The sequence below is a fragment of the Suricata suricatta genome, chromosome 10 (genome assembly GCF_006229205.1).
Source record: "Suricata suricatta isolate VVHF042 chromosome 10, meerkat_22Aug2017_6uvM2_HiC, whole genome shotgun sequence".
Classification (NCBI taxonomy): domain Eukaryota; kingdom Metazoa; phylum Chordata; class Mammalia; order Carnivora; family Herpestidae; genus Suricata; species Suricata suricatta.
The window spans coordinates 85,843,149-85,862,588 of record NC_043709.1 but is presented as its reverse complement, the minus strand read 5'-3'; the positions used below and the strand labels follow the sequence as shown (position 1 = coordinate 85,862,588).

At 34.0% G+C, this 19,440-nt stretch overlaps 1 protein-coding gene across 1 annotated transcript; it reads left to right on the top strand.

Moving 5' to 3' along the window:
• Positions 1 to 412: 412 nt before the first annotated feature.
• On the top strand, positions 413 to 5,952 carry IAPP (islet amyloid polypeptide). Its single transcript, XM_029953143.1, has 3 exons — positions 413 to 500; positions 833 to 927; positions 5,562 to 5,952. The coding sequence occupies exons 2-3, from the start codon at positions 848 to 850 to the stop codon at positions 5,749 to 5,751; spliced, it is 270 nt and encodes an 89-aa protein (XP_029809003.1). The 5' UTR covers positions 413 to 500; positions 833 to 847; the 3' UTR covers positions 5,752 to 5,952.
• Positions 5,953 to 19,440: the final 13,488 nt, after the last annotated feature.

Below are 19,440 nucleotides of genomic sequence, written 5' to 3'. Positions count from 1 at the left end.
ATTGGTGTCATTGGGCTTTACCTTCCTCATTAGATTCCTCAATGTCCCTGGCTTCACTCTTTGCATATAAACACATTTGTTATTCTTAATCACTTCTTTCTATCAATCCTTTACTAGAACATACTATTTAATCTTTGAAAATCCACTCTTGTATTTCACAAAAATGGAAAATTCAAACTTCTGCTGTGTATGACACACGATTAACTACATAAAGACACTCTTATCTGCTACGTTAATATTTACTGATTGGTTAATGTAATAATGACCCATCTGCTTCTGCTGTCTATGAGGCACTTTCTATAGGGATGGAAATTAATGACAGTGTCTCTGAGCTGCCTGATGTCAGAGCTGGGAAAGGTGTGAAGGATATATAAGAGCTGGATCACTCACTGGCAAGTGTGGGGCCAAATATTCCAGTGGATGCAAGCTTGGGATTGTTAATGAAGCTTTCTTGCCATTAGAGGCATTCTCTGATATTGCTGACGCTGAAACACTAAAAGGTAAAGAGCTTCCTGTTTATGGAAAAATATTATTTGTTTAGGGAAGAACAGACTCAGAATTAAATATATAGCTTATTTCAAAGAAAGGTTAAAGGGATAATGTGCTTTAAGGGCAACTTTCCAGATTGCTTAGAGAAGGAAATTGGGAATGTGAAAATTTTGAAAATATTTGAAAATTGTTTAAACAGTATCAAAGAACTCTATCAATAAAATTACTATATTTGGAAATTATGTTTATAAAAAGACTTTTTAAAGTAGGCTCTAGTCTCAAATTCCATAGCTCAGAACTGTAAAACAAGTTCTTGATTTCAATGCTGAATTATTCTTTTCAGAAAATTTGAGAAGCAATGTGCTTCCTGAAGCTTCCAGTAGTTCTCATTGTGCTCTTGGTTGCATTAAACCATCTGAAAGCTACCCCCATCGAAAGGTTAGTAACTTAAAAAATATTTTTCTTTTGTATAATGTGGGGGAAATTAGAATTAAAAACTGCTATATAACTAACAGCCCTTATGCCATTAGATTTCTGATAAAAATCATGCTTAAGAACAGTATATTATGCTCTTTATCTGTTCCTTGAATTCTGTGTTCTTTAAAGAATAATGCTAGTCCTTGACGAGTCTTTTTGACAGAATGGAATGGAGAGTTCCACTTAGAGGGGCAAAACCAGAACATGAAGGAGGAAAAGCCAAAGGGTAGTAATTTCCACTATATTAACCTGATTCTCAAACAAATTATAGAAACTTAATTAAAGCATATTTTATAACAGATAGAATTTTATTGTCTATTTATGTAGATTTCTTTTCCTCCTTGGAGGGCTCTGGCCATATCCAGAACTTTTACATCTCTTTCTGGAAATAGAAATACATAGAAATAATCAGAGGGCAAATTGAAATTTTTAAGAACTAGTTAAAGAGCCATTTGCTTGTAGGGTTTTTTCCCTATATTATTAACTGTTCTGTTAATGAAAAAAATTATAAAAATATATTCTTCATAAGATTACTTCTGAGCTACTCTAAAAGTAAAGTAATACTTCTTAAAAATTAATTCAGTAGGTAGCATATGCATCAGGATTTCCTAAGAAGGTTTCTTTGAAAAGGTGTCATGTCATTTAAGTGGTAATATTCTAAGGAAGTCTAAAAACTGTCAGGTGATAATATTGGCAGTAATTACAACTTTCAAGTGGAAAGCCTTTAAAACTGCAATCCTCCATTTATTTCAAAGATTCTCAAGTCCAAATGCATGCACATGTCATATACAATATAATGAGGATTTGTTTGTACTTAAATCATTTTGACTCTTTGTAGTCTTTTAGGACTCAACTTACACATTCTTTAAGATCAAGGAGAATTAAGTTTATTTTTGAAAAGAGTTTGCTTTAAGTCATATTGGAAATTTTCTCAGAGAATTAGCATCTTGTTCATTTTCTCTTGGAGTGTTTTTTCATTGAGTGTCAGTCTGTGGTGATATGTAGATTTCTACAGCACCCATGATTAATAGATAGCAAGAATTGTCAGACTTCCTTTGTCCTTTCAGCCTTATCGAGTTTACAGGATATTCTTCTCAGAACTGACTCTAATTTTCAACTGGATTTCTGTGGATAAAAATAACTAAAACTGATATAAAGTTTCCTATAAACTAGAAGAATAATAAAATGACAGGAAAATTAGCAGTATTACTTCATAATTCTGTTTACATCATGATCTTTTCTTTCATTACATATAGACATTTGATAAGCACCTTTATGCCATATGGTTTCATGGATATTAGTTTATTAGGAGGTAAACTTCACTAAAAAATAAAATGGCATATAACATTATTATCAAGTTATTTTCATATTAGTCTCACAATCTCCTACTCTGAATTTTTATTAGAAATATTGTAAAGCATTCTTCGAATTGCTCTTTAATGAGTTTCCTGAAATGAGTATGTCTGGTCATTTTTATAAGCAGGGGAGAATTTATCATTCTGAGCTGTTCAACCATGTAATACTCTATAAATCTAAAAAAAAAAAACTGAGAAAGGCTCTGTAGAAAATGACTCAAATTTCAAACACCTTTAAAAGACAAAGCTAATGTTGATTTATCATTCATTGAATGTCATTTTTCTCATAAAATTTAATCATCTCATTTGAGAGCTTTTTTAACTTCTACACATGTATTATATGAGATTCAGAAGTAACAAACTTGGGGCATCAGGGTGGCTCAGTTGATTAAGCATCAGACTCTTGATTTCAGCTCAGGTCATAATCTCACAGTTGGTGAGATTGACTCCACATTGGTCTCTGGGCTGATGGCACAGAGCCTGTGTGAAGGCCTCTCTTTCCCTCTCCCTGCTCCCCCTCATGCTCTCTCTCTGTCTCAAATAAGTTTAAAAAAAAAAAAGTTCAAAAATCTTAAAAAAAAAAAAAAGCAGTAACAGACTTTACAAGACATACTAAAAAATAGTTATTTTATAATCTTGGCTGGGGCAAAAGGATCATACAGTTGCCCACACCTTTTAAACACTCAGTTGTAAACCTGCTTAGCAGATAATCAGAGATTAGTCAACAGTATAATTAACACATAGGAGCATGCTATAGGAACTCCTACACTTCCACAAATGAATAGTAATAGCTGGAACAGGGATACAGGTTAAAACTGTTTTTAAAACCCTTGACACTGAGATATTTTTAAAGAGAGACAACTTAAGAGTAATGCTTTGGGGCACCTGGGTGGCTCAGTCGGTTAAGCGTCCAGCTTCCGCTCAGGTCATGATCTCATGTTTCGTGGGTTTGAGCCCTGTGTCAGGCTCCATGCTACAGCTCACAGTCTGGAGCCTGCTTCAGATTCTGTGTCTCCTTTTCTCTCTTCTCCTCCACCACTTGTGCACTGTCTCAATCTGTCTCCCAAAAATAAATAAATGTTAAAAAATATTTTTTAAAAAAGAGTGATGCTTTAGCTTACAGTCTTCAGTGGTTAAACTCTTAAAGTTAAGAACATGTGCATGTGTGTAAGTAGTCAGTAGCTTTGAACCAGTGTTTGTTACTAGATGCTAGGCAGGCCTTGTCTGCCCAAGTAGTTTAAGAGAAAAAAAATGCCTGAAAGTAGGAGTGTGATGCCTTTTACTAACCACTTAAGCCATATTTCCCCATCTTAATAATAGTTTAGGATAGAATCTTGTACATACTAATGCTATGTTTACATGAAAAGTTGTGTTTATGAAAGCAGTTGCACAATAATGAAACCAATCAACGTAAGAGTTCTTAATTTCTGTTTAGTAGAATGATAGCTCTTCTAGCTAACTCAGATAACATTTTAATTAGAATAATTTTAAATCCTGTTATAGACCTTGAGACCAATTATCAAAGTACCACTCAGATATTTAGCAAATAGAGTAGTTCACACTCTGCTCCAAGCATTTCCCGGACATATCGTAGAACAGGTATCACTTTGAACCTTTCCAATTTGAGTCATAAATTTATTTATTCCTTTACATTTATTAATTTGAAGTCCTTGGGTCAAATTCTAATTTCTACTTTTTTCAAGAAAAGAGTATTCTCTTTCAGAATTAAATGTCTGATGTATGAATTATTGGTTTAATCCTTAAGCATTAAATCATTCTTTGGAAATGCACATTGGCCATGCTTATGGCACATGCAAAGAGAAATAATTAAGTAGATTATATGAATAATATTGACATATAGACCAGGTAATTTGGTCTCAGAGTGGATTTCCTTTGCCTGAATAATTGGTTTCTCAGCATACACTTACTTAGCCTCAACCCAATATCCAGATACCTAATGCCATAAGAAATTTTTGTGTTTAGGAAAAAGTATGAGACTAAGAACCCTAAAGTTAAACATGAGATTTAAAACCACTTACCCTTGGGCTATCACTATACAGAGATACAGATAATGAAGTGCTCCCCACATAAAGTAAGCCCATTGAAATAAAATCTATGCATTTTACCCCTAATTATGTAAAACCACTGGCTTCTAAAGATAGCCTTATACCTATATCTCTTTCCCAGTTTATACTTATCCTAAGTTGTATCAATATTTTCATTTCTCTGGAGCTGAAATTAAAACACTTCTCTAGCTTTCATAATCATCTGTAAAAAGGAAGCATGTTATTATTCTGTATCCATTTCCAATACCATTTTAAGAGCCCATTAAAACAAAAGGTGTTACAAAAATGTAGAGTTACATACACAAAAATTCTGTAAATAGAAACAAAAGTTAAAAATCAAATGAATTATTTAACTATAGTGATCATTTCTGACTTACCTATAATATTATGAAATTGTTCCAGCTGGCTAAAAAAATGTGGTGAATATTAATACTATTAACATGAAAAGTCTTTCAGTTTTAACATTCAGCCTAGTCCTATCATTAAAATTGTTAAAAGGAACCAAATAGGTGGCAGAAAGATAATAACATTCATGCATTTATATTAAAACTAATGAACTCCCACACTACAATACTCAGAGTGTAGGAACGGAGGGTGAATTTCATTCTCTTGAGACTTTCTAATACCTTAAATTTCTCTTTTAACACCCCTGATTTGATGACCTCAGGGAACTTAACAATAATATGTTACACTGATTTAATTTTTATTAGATGTGGGAAATGAATATACATATATATTTACATATATTTAATATATTTACATATTTAATTCTCCATATTCCAGATTCCATATACATTTTCTATTCTAAATGCTTTTTATATATTGGGAACTAGATTCATCAAGATTTAGAAGAATATAACACAAGGACACCTTTTATTATTATTGTTACTGTTTGTAATATATTCTGAAGTTTCAAGAGATCACACTGGGAAATTCAACATTGACTATAATTGAAGTTTTGCTATGTGATTTCCTACTCAAAAATTGACTCTTCCGCCTTGTCAAGGTGTCAAAATAATCTCAGTTATCCAGCTGTTTCCAAACCAAAACATTGCGTTACTTACGTAAAAGAGTTTCTTTTAGTTTTCATTGATATGAGATATTTGTTTTCATATAGATTTATCCAACCATGAATCTAACTGTCTAACCTTTCATATTTGTTCTATGCCACCAGTCACCAGGTGGAAAAGCGGAAATGCAACACCGCCACATGTGCGACTCAACGCCTGGCAAATTTCTTAATTCGTTCCAGCAACAATCTTGGTGCCATTCTCTCTCCTACCAATGTGGGATCCAATACATATGGAAAGAGGAACACAGTTGAGATTTTAAACAGGGAACCATTGAATTACTTGCCCCTTTAGAGGTCAATGTACCTCTAGATTTGTTCTTGCTTCATGTATAAATGTTCTAGTGATTTCCTGTATTTAATTTAAAATTAGCATGAACCTGAGCCTGTATGCTCCATGTTTGTTGCCAGTACATATAAATTGTCATGGTAAGAATTGTTTTAAATTCAACAATAATTAAGGTCCCATAATAAAAAGTCAATGCCTTTAAAAATGAAGTGTTCTTGTTACAGATTTTTATTTTAAAAATCTTAAAAAATGATTCTTTGACTTATATCTTTATGGCTTGAGTTTGAGAACAAAGGAGAAAATGGTATTTGGAAACTTGTTAAATTATAAACAGCTAAAAGTAAAGTTAAAAACATTAAAAAAACAGCAATCATAAAGACTGTTGTTAAGCAATTCATTTTTGTATTAGATTTCTGAAATGAGATAAATGCTATTTAAAAATTTTAATTTTTTTTCTTGACTCATTCAGGATATTTTTTGAAATTATATTCTTTGCTGTACTTGCTGGTACTAGGGGTTATTGAAAAATCTTCAAGAAATTTGTGTTCATGAGGGTTTCATTGTGTGTTATCATCCATGTGCTTTTATTAAACATATAGGCCTTTTATTCTGATCAAGTAGTTTTCAGCAAACCTCAGTCATATACTGATGCAGGGTATTACAAAAGCAACTATGTTCCTATTGATCATCTTTTCAATTAAAAGACCATAGGCTTCTGGGAGCTAGATAGTGTATGGTTATTTACTTTGTTTGTTAAACTAATTGGAGGTTTCTAAAAGAGGTTACATATGTATGATACATTTTTTTAAAGGATGCTGTTGAACTGCCCATGAACTGTAATGTTTCCCTCATTCTTATAGGGCTTTCTGCTTTTCCCTGTGGGTTAGTTACCTTTGGAAGTAGCATTAACTACAATAAAGTGCAATCATGCTGTATTATGCCATATCTAAAAGCTCTCAACTTGTGTTTAAAAATAAGAAGAAAAAATCATCTCAATCTTGGGGAGAATCTGACTCATTGACTTGATTTATACATTAATATTTCCCCTTATGAAGTGTGCCGTAGATTGCCATATTATAGTTGTTTGTATATATAGGTGTATAGAAACAGGAGATGATATTTATAATGATTTATGTGCTAAATTCCATTTTGAAATAAATAAGTGAATGTATAAATTCATATTTGTGATATTGAACTCTCAGCCCTTATTTCAAAGTAGAGTTGAGCTCAACATTTTAAACTAAATAAGATATAGATTAAATTATAATTTCTTAAACTTACTTATTTAAAAATTTCCCAATAACAGTCTACTTTAAATAAAACTTTATTGCATATCACCTCTATAGCAAAATTATGTGTAAGTATAGTAACCTAATAACCTCTGGTGTTAAAGAGTGAAATGCAGTTAGGGTAGCTATGTAACTTATTCCAAGTGGGAGATTTTGGGGGAAGAAAACAGGTTATTTATTGATACAAGATATATTAGGAGTAGATGTTCATTTAAAGTTTTTTTCATTAAATCTGTCAAACTGAAACATTTGAAAAAATTCAGTATTATTTTCTTAGGTGGTATGCCAGTAGGAATCTACATACAACAAAGTTGGGAATGCCTTATTGCATGCAGTTTACCAAATACTTTGCCTGCTTTTTTATAATTACCTTATGAAAATAATAAGTAAGATTTAATTGATGTAATTGGTGATATCAACAGTAAGTTTTGGTGACTATATTTATCCCAAACTTTCTTATTGTGTCTTCTCCCACCGACTCCATGAGTAATAGCATAAGCATTCTCTCACTGTAACTCAATCTTGACATCTTAGAATTACTACCAATTGCTCATATTCCTTGCTCCACACATTTAAAACAGTTACCAGGACATATGTATTTGAAAGCCCTCTTGCTACTAAGGTGTGTTTCTCCTTTCTTCTCCCATTGCCAATAATGAAACTTCAACCTCTTAACTGCAAGCCGGGATCCTACAGCAACCTACAGATAGTTTTCTAATCTCTAGTATTTTCTGCCATTTTATATACCAATGCCTAAAGCACATTTCTTACATCAGTCTTCTACACAGACTTTTTAAAAAGCATGTTGTTAATCTACTAAAATCCATCAAATTCTTTAGCCTAACATTCAAGTCCCACCATAAACTAACCCCAGTCTTCTTTTCCAGCTTTATTGCATAGCATCTCACTTTATACATTTATTCCCTGTCAAACTCTGGTTGTTTTAGTTGTTCCTGTGCAACTGAAATCATCACATAGCCTCTTCTTTTCCAGTCTCTGTCTCATCCCTCCATTTACCCCAAGCGGAACAACTGTCCCCAGTACAGCTTTTTGAAACCTTTTAATGACAAAGTCAAGAATCTTTCATCATTCCCTTCTGAATATGATTTCTCCACCCACTGTGCTGTCATCACACTTTGAGGATATCTTTTAGATTAAAAAAATACATTATTTGAATATTATTACTACTTTATTTGCCTTAAAAATACTATATTGTTATGCCATTGCTGTCTTATTTGTGTAACTGACACATTTCTCTTCAATATTGATAGGTTCCTAAGGGCAGAAACTAGGACTTACTTATTCTCCATTCCATGAATTTTCTATTTTACAATCAAGGAGCTTAAGCCTATTTACACATTTGGGTGAAAGGTAAGCAACTTGAGCAGTTTCCTTTTTCTGTCCTTGATATCGTTCTGCCATAGAGCTTAACAGTTCTTGTCTTCTGAAAATGACTTGACATTCACTTTCGGTAAGGAATATACCTTACATGGGCTAGAACATATTAATTACGTTGCCTTGATTTGAATTACAAAAGACTTAGGAAATTAAATCCATTGCCCAATAAAGTTAACATAGTATTACACAATTAAATATTTAAATTCCATAAAATAACTATTGAAATAAAAATCCTAGATTTCCATATTAAATGAGATTCAGTAACTTCCATAGAAAATGGGTTTTCTGGTGGAGTGGGACAGGAGAAAGTGGCCATGTTTCTCAACTTATTGTTTAAAAAATGCCCTTTCATTTGAAAAAGGGTAAAATATGCTAGCATACTTCCCTTTCCCCTTATTATTGATTTAGACTACACATTGAATTCCTAAACAAAATTCAAATCTTTGCCTATTGCTTAAACTTTGAAAGTTATTTAAATTTTTACCATTTTTATGAGAAAATAGTGTTTACTGGTCATTCCTATTCTGCAGCTCTTTAACCTACATCATACGTATTTATGCTAACTGAAAGATCTCTACTTTGAAACATTTATTGATAGTGTATAATGAGATATCAAAAATCATAGTGAGGCATGGTCCTGTGACCTTTCCAACAGAAGAAATTAAAACACAAATCACATTTAGAAATCCCTCCATGACACTCATACCTTCCTTGAGCATCAATCCTGAAAGTTACAGTCGATCAGGGAAAAATAGATTAAGTATATGTGCTAAGATTTATTAATTTAGAAACCAAATAGGAGCTAAAATTTTACATGTTAACAGCCAAATGTTGTGTGTGTGTATGTGTGTGTGTGTGCGTGCACGCATGCACACGTGTGGCAACATATCAATTAACAAAATAGCTATACTATTTGGCTTATAGTTAATATCCTTAAGGATATAAAGTGACAACTTTATACTTTCCGGGATTAGGACAACTCTTGATGACTTCTTTATTTACATATAAAGTGAATAAAGTGTTATTCTTTAGTTAAGTAATTGAAAGAATCTAAAAAGGCAAATCTATTGGTAAAAAGCCATAGCAGTTTTGGAGAAGCACCAATGTGTGTTTCTGGACATCTACAAAATGTTACTGTTTATCTGATAATTATTTAAAGAGGATTTTCATATGCCTAGGAAGGATGGGTTGATAATACAGTGCTGTTTTTCTACTGCTAAAGAAGTCACTGGGTAGCAAGGTCCAGTGAAAAATTCCATAGTGTTGTGTGAAATGCACCTATGTTGGGAAAATAATTGCAGATTCTTTAAAAATTGCTGTCAAATTCTTCACTTCTTATTTCCATAGGAAGTAATCGCATCAAAGCTGCTATTTCTTCACAATGACAGATGAGAGATTTACATTTATTCCATAGCAACACCCCTTGAAGTACTAGGGGAGGGCTGATGAGTATGTGTCCTCATTAAGGCCTTATGGTAGGAAAGCCATATGGTGTGGAGTGATGTAGACTTGGGTGACTAGGACCAAATTACTCTGAACCTCTTTTTCCTCATATGTGACATGAAAAAAATAAGTATTCTAAGATTGGCCATGAAGATGAAAAGAGATTGTGTCATTTATGAAAACAAACAGGATTTTGGCTACAAATCTGCTCTGCAATAAATGCTGGTTCTCTCCCTTTCCCCTTGGAGAGGAAGTGTCCCCTCTCCCTACAAAGCATTTCCCACAAAGGCCACCTTGCCACAGCATGATGACCTGGGGCCACACTTTGTAAGGAATAGATACCTGCCCACTGTAGAGCTAAGGTGGATGCTTGAAAGAGCATTTAACATGTTTTTTAATTTTTTTTAATAACAGGTACTCTACCCTACATCTGAATGTCCCTATCCATCTATCTCAGCTTATACCTGGTACAATGTAATTGATACCCATGGATTCCTAAGCATTCATTGCTCTCCTGTTTAGAGCTACATTTATAGCATGCTAAGTGCCAGATGCTATTTTAGGTTTATTCACATCTATTACCTGATTAAATCCTTCTACAATCCTGTGAAATAAATACTAATATTTCCAGTTATAGAATAAATGGCTCCTAGAGATGTAATGTACAGTATGGTGACTATAGTTAATAATACTGTATTGTGTAGGGCACCTGGGTGACTCAGTTAGTTAAGCTTCCAGCTGTGGCTCAGGGCAGGATTTCATGGTTCATAAGTTTAAGCCCCAGGCCTGGCTCTGCAGCAACAGCATGGAGCCTGCTTCACATTCTCTGCTCTCTCTCTCTACCCCTTCCCTGCACTCTATCTCTCTCTCTAAAAAGTAAGTAAACATTTCTTTAAAAAACTGTTTTGTATATTGAAAGGTGTTAAGAGAGTACATCTTAAAAGTTCTCATCATAAGAAAAAACATTTGTAACTATGTGTGATGATAGATATCAACTAGACATACACCATGGCAATCATTTCTCAATATATACACATACTGAATCATTATATTGTACACCTGAAACTAATATAATGTTATATGTCAATTGTGTCCCAATAAGAAATACTTTTGCAAATTCATTTTGCAAATGAAGAAACTGAGGCTGTTTGACCTTGAGAAAGTCATTTTACCTTCTTCTGCCTCTGTTTGTACCAAATACAATCCAAGTCCCATAGCAGAGCCAAGGTATTAACTCAAAGACTCAGCATTCCACATGTTTGCTGAGGCCCCTTATACAGCAGACGTTCTTCAAAGTGCTTGGAATACATCAGTAATCCAGACAGACAAAATCTCTATCCTCATGGAATTTGCATCCTACTTTTGGGATGCTGGGTACAAGAGTTATGCTCTTAGGCACTATGTTATATTGCTTCCCTCAACCTCAATTCCCTCAAAATAATTTCCAAATTAGTAAAATCATTCATCTTTCTTTCACAACCTAACAAACTAAACCACAAAGGTTTTAAGGAAAACAAAAAATCTGCACAGTATTAGAAAAAAAATCTCTATTTCCTAAGTACCATCTACACATATGTTATATATATTATTGTTAATTTTCACAAAACTCTATGAGTCAAGTATTGTTATACCATTTGCTGTTAAAAACCAAGGAGCAAAAAATGAGCCAGTATAAAAATTTTATTCTGCAAAATAGATGGTAGTAATAGGGATTTCTTTGCTATCTGAAAACAGCTGTGTATTTCAAAATAAAGGGATTATTTCTTTGGAAAATGAAGCAACTTGTCCAAGGTCACATGGTTAATAAGGGTCGTTCGAATACTGGAACCCAGGTTTATCAGTCTCCAAAGTCCAGACAATTTCTCTACATCATGTCCAAACAAAAATATTTTTATTATACTTCCACTATGTCCTGTGATTTATTTTATGTAGAACCTTGCCAAGTCAGTTTGTCTTAGAACTGGATAAACAGGTCAGGCAAAATAATAATGGGACAAAAATATCTTTTCAAAATATGAAGAACTTGTTTGATGTTGAGAATAACAATCTTTACCCAGTATGAGATAGTTTTGCCTTAGTTTGTTTTTTTTTTAAGGTTTAAACTGAAAGTTTGAAAAATCAAATCTACTTCTTAAATATTTCTACTACTGAAAGATTACTTGTAGCTTATCTTGATTCCCACCCCTCACCAAATTTAACATAGATTTTCTTTTTTTTCTTTTTTTTAACATTTTTAACATAGATTTTCATACTGAGTTTTCTATTGAGAGTTTTATTTCTTTGTTCTGTATACAACTAAGAAAATTTTCTTTTATAGTTTAATGAAAAGTCTGCTGGGTGAATAAGCCTTCATTCAGTAGCCAATCCATTGAGGTTCTCCAATGAGGGTTCTCAGACTTTATTTTTATCTTCATTGCTACCACTTCTCTTTTGTGTTAGCCTCTATATATTTCACACTTCACATTCACCCGCCTCCACAACTTTGGTCATATAACTTGCTTACCTTGTAATAGTCTCTCTTCACCTTTTGGAAATCTACTCAAGGTTCTATGCAAATGCCACATTCTCCAAGGAATCTCTCATGATGCTTTCAGCGGCTCTCTGAATTTGCATAGACTTTTATCTGTATTACTTTTCTGTTATCAGTTTGTTCAAACATTTACTTAGTCACTCAACAAATGATTATTAGCTCACTTTGATAGTTGATAATATTTTAGTGGTTAGAATTTTGAGAATATCTTGAAGTTCATAGTTTCTACTTTGTATTTTGGTTTGTATGATTGGTGTTATTCCTTCATCTAGCTTGTAAACTACAAGAACATATGAGTTTTCTCTGTAATTTCCACAATATTTAAGCCCAGTACTTGACATAACAGGCACTCAATATATAATATATATTGTTAAATAAATGTACTCTGACTAGTGAACAAATGAATGAATGAAACCTAATATAAAGTTATGATTTAATACAGTGTGATGAAGTTGACAGAATATGGCAACTCACACCTTTTGTAAAACAGTAGATGGTAATTGTAGGGTTTTATTAAAGAGAAGGAAGAAAATATGCAAACACCTTGGGTTTCTATCAGTGATAGCTATTACAGCCATCGTAACTGTGCACAAAGAAAGTAACAATATTGTACTACAGTGGGTACTTTTGTTATTGATTGTGAAGAAAAGTAATTTAAAAACAGAGAGGGGGCAGAAAAATGATAAAGGTGGGTAACAAAGAAGGGCTCAAACCAATGTGGAGGAACATTCAAAGAAACAGAAAGGGAAGTAGAATAATGGCAATGATCTACCCAAATCCTAAATAGGATTTGTATCACAGGATACCTTTCCTGCTCCAATAACCAATGCAAAGGCACTTGTCCTGCACAACCATGTCTAGAATTACAAAATTTGACAGAACCATACAACATGCAGGTTCTGAGACTTCACCCTCTTTGCTGTGAAAAACATTCCTTTTGTTAGTTAGAACAAAGATCACAGTAAGAAGTGACACACAAACCCTAATAAGGAAATCACAAACAATACAGAGAAAGCACATCTGGTAGAGTTTACATGGGTTGGAAGTAGATTAGAAGAGTGAGAGCAAATTCTCAAATTTTTAAAGGATGGGATTTAAGTAGTCAGAAATGTTACCGCATATATAACCATATATTAATAAATTTAACTTTTAAATTAAAATCATGGACAGTCATTGTAAAAAGGAAAAATAATTTTACCAAAAACTTGTAGACATAAGTAAAAAATCTTTTTTTTCACCTTCATTTTATCCTGTAAATATGTGGGAGGTCTAGGAAACAAATGCTTAAATAAATACGGTCTATGAGCCAGTGGCCTCACACACATATAAGTGTAATAAAACTGTGATAATTGATTTTCCAGTGCCTCCCCTGGAGGTATGAATAATCTGAATAAGCCACAGGTATTACTTGAGTAAAACTTCTACCCCAATTAACCCCCATAATTTTCCACAATTTGAAATCTATTATTTTTCATTTCAAAGGCTTTTTAGTTCAAATGTCCCTCAAAGACCAATCTCTCTTGACAGGATAATCTTTACTATCAACTAATACTCTAGATGAAGTCCAGTACCAATTAGCTAATAACAAACATTTCGAGAATAGAATAGACACTTGAAGTCAAGAAAAAAACATGGGCAGGAGGCTCAAGCTACAAGGGGAAAAAAGGAGACAGCGCAGAAGAAAAAGATTTAAAAGGGTCCTGGTTCTTTTACAGTTCCTCTGGTCAGGCTTTGGGGCCTCCACTCATTTGTAATCATTTTCTTGCACAGAGTTCATCATGATCAGTGAGTTTTTAAAAATTTTTTAGTATTTTTATTTTTGACAGAGAGAGACAGTGTGAGCAGGGGAGGGTCAGAGATAGAGGGAGACACAGAATCCAAGGCATGCTCCATGCTCTGAGCTGTCAGCACAAAGCCTGACTTGGGGCTGGAACCCATGAACTGTGAGATCATGACCTGAGCTGAAGTTGGAAACTCAAACGACTGAGCCACCCAGGCACCCCAATGATCAGTGTTTAAAGCACCAATTCTACTTTGTTATAAAGATCCTAGGGACACCTGAGTGGCTCAGTCGTTTAAGTGTCTGGCTTCGGCTCAGGTTATAATCTCACGGTTCCTGGGTTCGAGCCCCGTGTTGGGCTCTGTGCTGACAGCTAGCTCAGAGCCTGGAGCCTGCTTCAGATTCTGCGTCTCCCTCTCTCTCTGACCCTCCCCTGCTCACACTGTCTCTGTCTCTCAAAAATAAATAAAAAACCATTAAAAAAAAAAAAAGATCCTAAATGTGAAGTGCCTGAGTGGCTTAGTTAGTTGAGTGACAGACTCCTGATTTTGGCTTAGATCAGGGTTGTGGGAGACCTGCAGGGAGCCAGCCCTGAGTGCTGCCTTGAACCTGAGCCTGGCTCAGCATGGAGCCTTCTTGGGATTCTCTCTCTCTCTCTCTCTCTCTCTCTCTCTCTCTCTCTCTCTCTCTCACACACACACACACATAAGATAAGTAAATAATAATTTTTTATAAAGATCCTAAATGTTGTTAGCCTGGGTCAGTGGGGTAGAGAAGGCTGGCAGGACAAAGCAGGGAAGAGCAAGACAATGGAAACTATTTGTTTCTCTGAAGCTTCCTCAGGGTTCCTCAGACAGTACTGGATCCTTGGGAGCCCTTTTGTCCCAGAGTCCCCATTTACAAAAGTGAAACTGGAAAGAGGCAATGAAGCAGAACCAAATTCTTTGAGGACCAGGACATTCAATGTCAATTTCTAGACATTCAATGTTGTTTTAAATTTATAATTAACAGATGTCTATTCCCAAGAGATATTGTCTAAGTGTGTTCAACTTCCATAATAGAAAAGTAAAGTCAAGCATTTGAAGGATGTCCTATCATTATGTTGAAAAACCCACCAGGACTCTGGAAGCCACTACAGTGAGGCTGCTGGTGCGGTGGGAAGGATGGGTTTTGGAATCAGGATCCTTTGTCAGGATCCTGGCTCTTTTCGAAACTTTGAAAACATTTCTTAATTTCTTTAACCTCAATTCCTTCATTTATATGTGAAAAAGATAATCTATTCTGTGGAGATGAAAGGATGGAGATAATGCATGGAAAGCACTTAGTATATAATTATACCTGGCTATACTACATTTAGCAACTTTGAGCTTTGATTATTAAATAACTCAATTCCAAGAAATGGCTTTGACCGGAGCATGAGGTATTAAACACTGACACAGCTTCACTCCATTCACACTTGGCTGCACTTTGATTCTAGGACTTCAAGTAAAAAAATAAGAAAACAGTAAATTCAGGTCAGGATGCTCAGGAGACCCTAACAGCTATAACTGAGAAAAGCTGCGAGTGTAGGATTAGTCTTCTAGAGCCTCATCAAATGTAGAGAAGACCCTTTTGTTCTTCATCATCATGAATGCCCTCATAAAACAATCTAATGAATGCTTAAGTGTGGCTGTTTTAATACCATGTGCTGAGGTTATTTACCATCCTTTACGTCTTACACATCTCTAGCACATGCTTCCCTTTTGGTATATTTGTGTTTAAGAGTGGAAACACCTAAAATGAATAATACATTGCTCTGCCAAATGAGCTGAGTCACTGTGACCAGTTATCTGAGCTAAATTGTTTTTCCATCAGGCCAAAGTTTTACATATCTAAAAATTTTTATAAACATACAGTTACATTTTACTGATATGTTGTTCCTTTACAAATGCAGTCCTTGATTCCTTCCACCTCCTGGCAGGAGGATCCACCCATGCTCTTTGCCTTCTAGACTTTTTAGCATGAATCAGACATCAGTCCCTGTATCCTCCAAACTGCAGAGGACAAATACAAAGTGCTCTGAGCAAACTTCTTACATTCATGCTCACTAAGCTTAAGGTTGCGCAAAATAATGTCTTATTCTGCCCTGAAATTGAAAAAGGTGGTAGGCATTTGCTATCGGAGACACTAAAACCTTCTGTAGCACTAATATGATTCAGAAAGTAAGTTATGAGCAAAAAAGTAGACAAACAAGTTCCTGGCACAAACTGAGTTCATAGCTAGATCCAGTAAAATTGAAAATGTAATATATGATAAATACTTCAATAATAGTTCATCAGGAAAAAATGTAGCTTATGGAATAAATGATATTGATATCATAATTAGATCTCCATCTGGAAAGAAAACAGACTGTTACCCCTCCCTAATGTCATGTTCAAAAATGAAAAAATCAATAGATTAAGGATTTAATGTAAAAAAATGAAAATATTTTTTGAAAATAGGAAAGTGTTAGGATTGGGAAAAAACTCTTCTAAAACAACAACAACAAACACTCAAGAAATTATAGTGGAAAAGACTTAGAGTTGACTTCATAATGATGCAAATAACATAATGGCAAAAAAGTATCATAAGTTAGATTAAAAAAAAGAAAGAGTAAGAGATAGAGGAAAGATTTGAAATATATACAAGAGTCAGAGGTTTTTATCCCTAATGTGAAAACAGAACTCTTACAAATTGACAAGAAAAGAGACAAACATGGGTATGAGCTGGGGTTCATAAAAGAGGAAATAAAAATATACCAAAAAAATTATTAAAAGTTTTTATAAAAGATGCCAAATCTCACTAGTAGCTAAGGAAATGAAACTCAGCACACTACAATATTCTGATTCATTCATATAATAAATTAACAAAAGTTATGGAAATTCATAACATTTAATCAAATTTGGCATAAAAAAGGTAAAGTTGTAAATTGCAGTGCACATTATTTCTGTAATTTCCCTTTTGGAGATCTTTTCTATAGAAATAGACATATCTCTTTCTAAGGAGATATAGGCCAAGAATGATTTAGATATATGTACTGGCCTAGAGGAATTTTCATGTTGGATAGTTGAATGAATACAGCAATGACAAGGTAAGTCACATATATTCACATGAATAAAAGTAGGGGGAGCATTTGTATATAAATATAATTATATATGATATATGTATATTTATGTGAGTATAGAAAGAAATGTAAAAAGATATGTACCACATTGACTTTTTCTTTTTATACTCTGTGTTATTTGGCTTTATGAAAAATATAACTCTCATTTTTAAATTTTGAAAGAAAACACTCATAAGTATGTGTGTGTGTTGTAAGTGTATAATATAGACAACTAGTGCTCTAGGATTTCATGGGAGAGAGGGATATGGAGAACATAGAGCTTGATCAAAACTAGAAGGATAGGTTTGGAGGAACCAGATAAACAAAAAGGTCTTGCAGAACATGGGCAAAGCAAGAGGAAAGCAGTATTATCTAGAATCACTTAGATGCACTTCAAATGCTCCAAACCACGTGTAATTACCTATTTAGAAAATAATCAAAGTATATATCCATATGTTTGTGTGTGAACAGGCAATATTATTATGATTACACGATCCTACATTACCCAGAATTTTTGTCACTATCAGGAAATTATAGACAAGATAATTAGAAAACCCAAAGAGTCTTATATTTCTGAGTATTAAATTGACCTTATATATTTTTTCCAAGCAAAAATAACTGAAATGCAACTCACAACAACCCAAATCAATGAATTCCCGTTACCTTAGCATTCACCATTATCTCCATTCATTGCATCTTCTATACTTGTGTAAGATCATCAGAGTTTTAAAACATTACACATTGAGTGACCAATATGTACAAAGCTCTGCTCACATGTAAACTGGATATTCCTGTCCTGCAGAGAACCAGTAATAAATAAAGGGATCTTTGTTTATATAAGTTTTAATCCTTTGATAAAGTTTCTTTGCTCTGAGGGTTACATAAAACAGGTTATAGAAAAGATTAGTCATTTGGAACCAGAAGCTCCTCCCTTGCTGTTTTTTCTTAAGTTAACTCATGTGGTTGTGGCTCTCACTATAACACTGTATTAAAAGAGTGAAGGAAAACTCAGGTAGTATGCACATAATAAGTTAAACAATAAGTACTTAACTTGCTGAGCCTTCAGTATTTTTCTTTGTATATTAACAAGTCTTTTGTAATTCAAAAAGCTACTTACTGATTTACTCATGTGTGGAACAAATTCTTAAAATGTTGATCTTTAGTTCAATTCTGGGTAACTGGCTAACCTAAGAAAAGATGATACCAAAATAGGAATAAACTTGGAACCAATAAACTTGGAGCAACGCTGTGTACAGGGACATTCATTTCTATGAAACACTGGTTTTCTCCTTTGGCCACCAACATTTCCAAACAGTAGTCTGGTGGGAGAAAACCAAGGTTTGCCTGTTATTCCACTGATTAATTTCCAGCCAGATTGGATGAGTAACTATGTCATGTGCTGAGGTGGTCAGATCCAGGTAAAATTTGGGATGAAGTAGAAAAGATGGTTTGGATTAACATAAAACAAATGCTATGGAATGTTTACAAGCACCATCTCAACCAGCTCCAGCACTGACAAGTTGTGGTCTTGGACAAGATCACTGGCTTCAATTTTTTAATTTATATTAAGGGATAATGATAGCATCTACCTCCAATAATTGATGTGATTATTGTTCTTTCATTCAACAAATATTTGCTAAGTACCTGTTCTATGTCAAATACTATCCTAAGTGGTAAGAAGTCATAAGCATTGTTTGTTCTGACTGAAGGAAGTCAACATAATAAGATTCAGAGAGACTATTTTCCCCTCACTAGACCTATTTAATAAATATATTTTTAAAACTGTGAGGGTCTGGGAGAGAGGCCAGATAAAGATGGGACTTATCAATGCTTTCAAACTCAGGATATCTTTCTGAGACCAATCTACAAACTGTCTACACCTTCATTGCCCAAGTACTTACAAGTTGAATATGTTTGGAAATAAAAGTAGGTTTTATTCTGCCAGCCATTCAGAATTGTTTTAAGATAGTTGTAGAGATCTTTGAACACATTTTTTCCATCCTCATTTTTAAAGTGAATAACAAACTCAATTTTTTCAGTGACTGTGCTTTGTCTTATCTGTAAGCACCTCCAATTCTGCGCATATGGACACACGCACACACACACACACACACACACACACACACACACACAC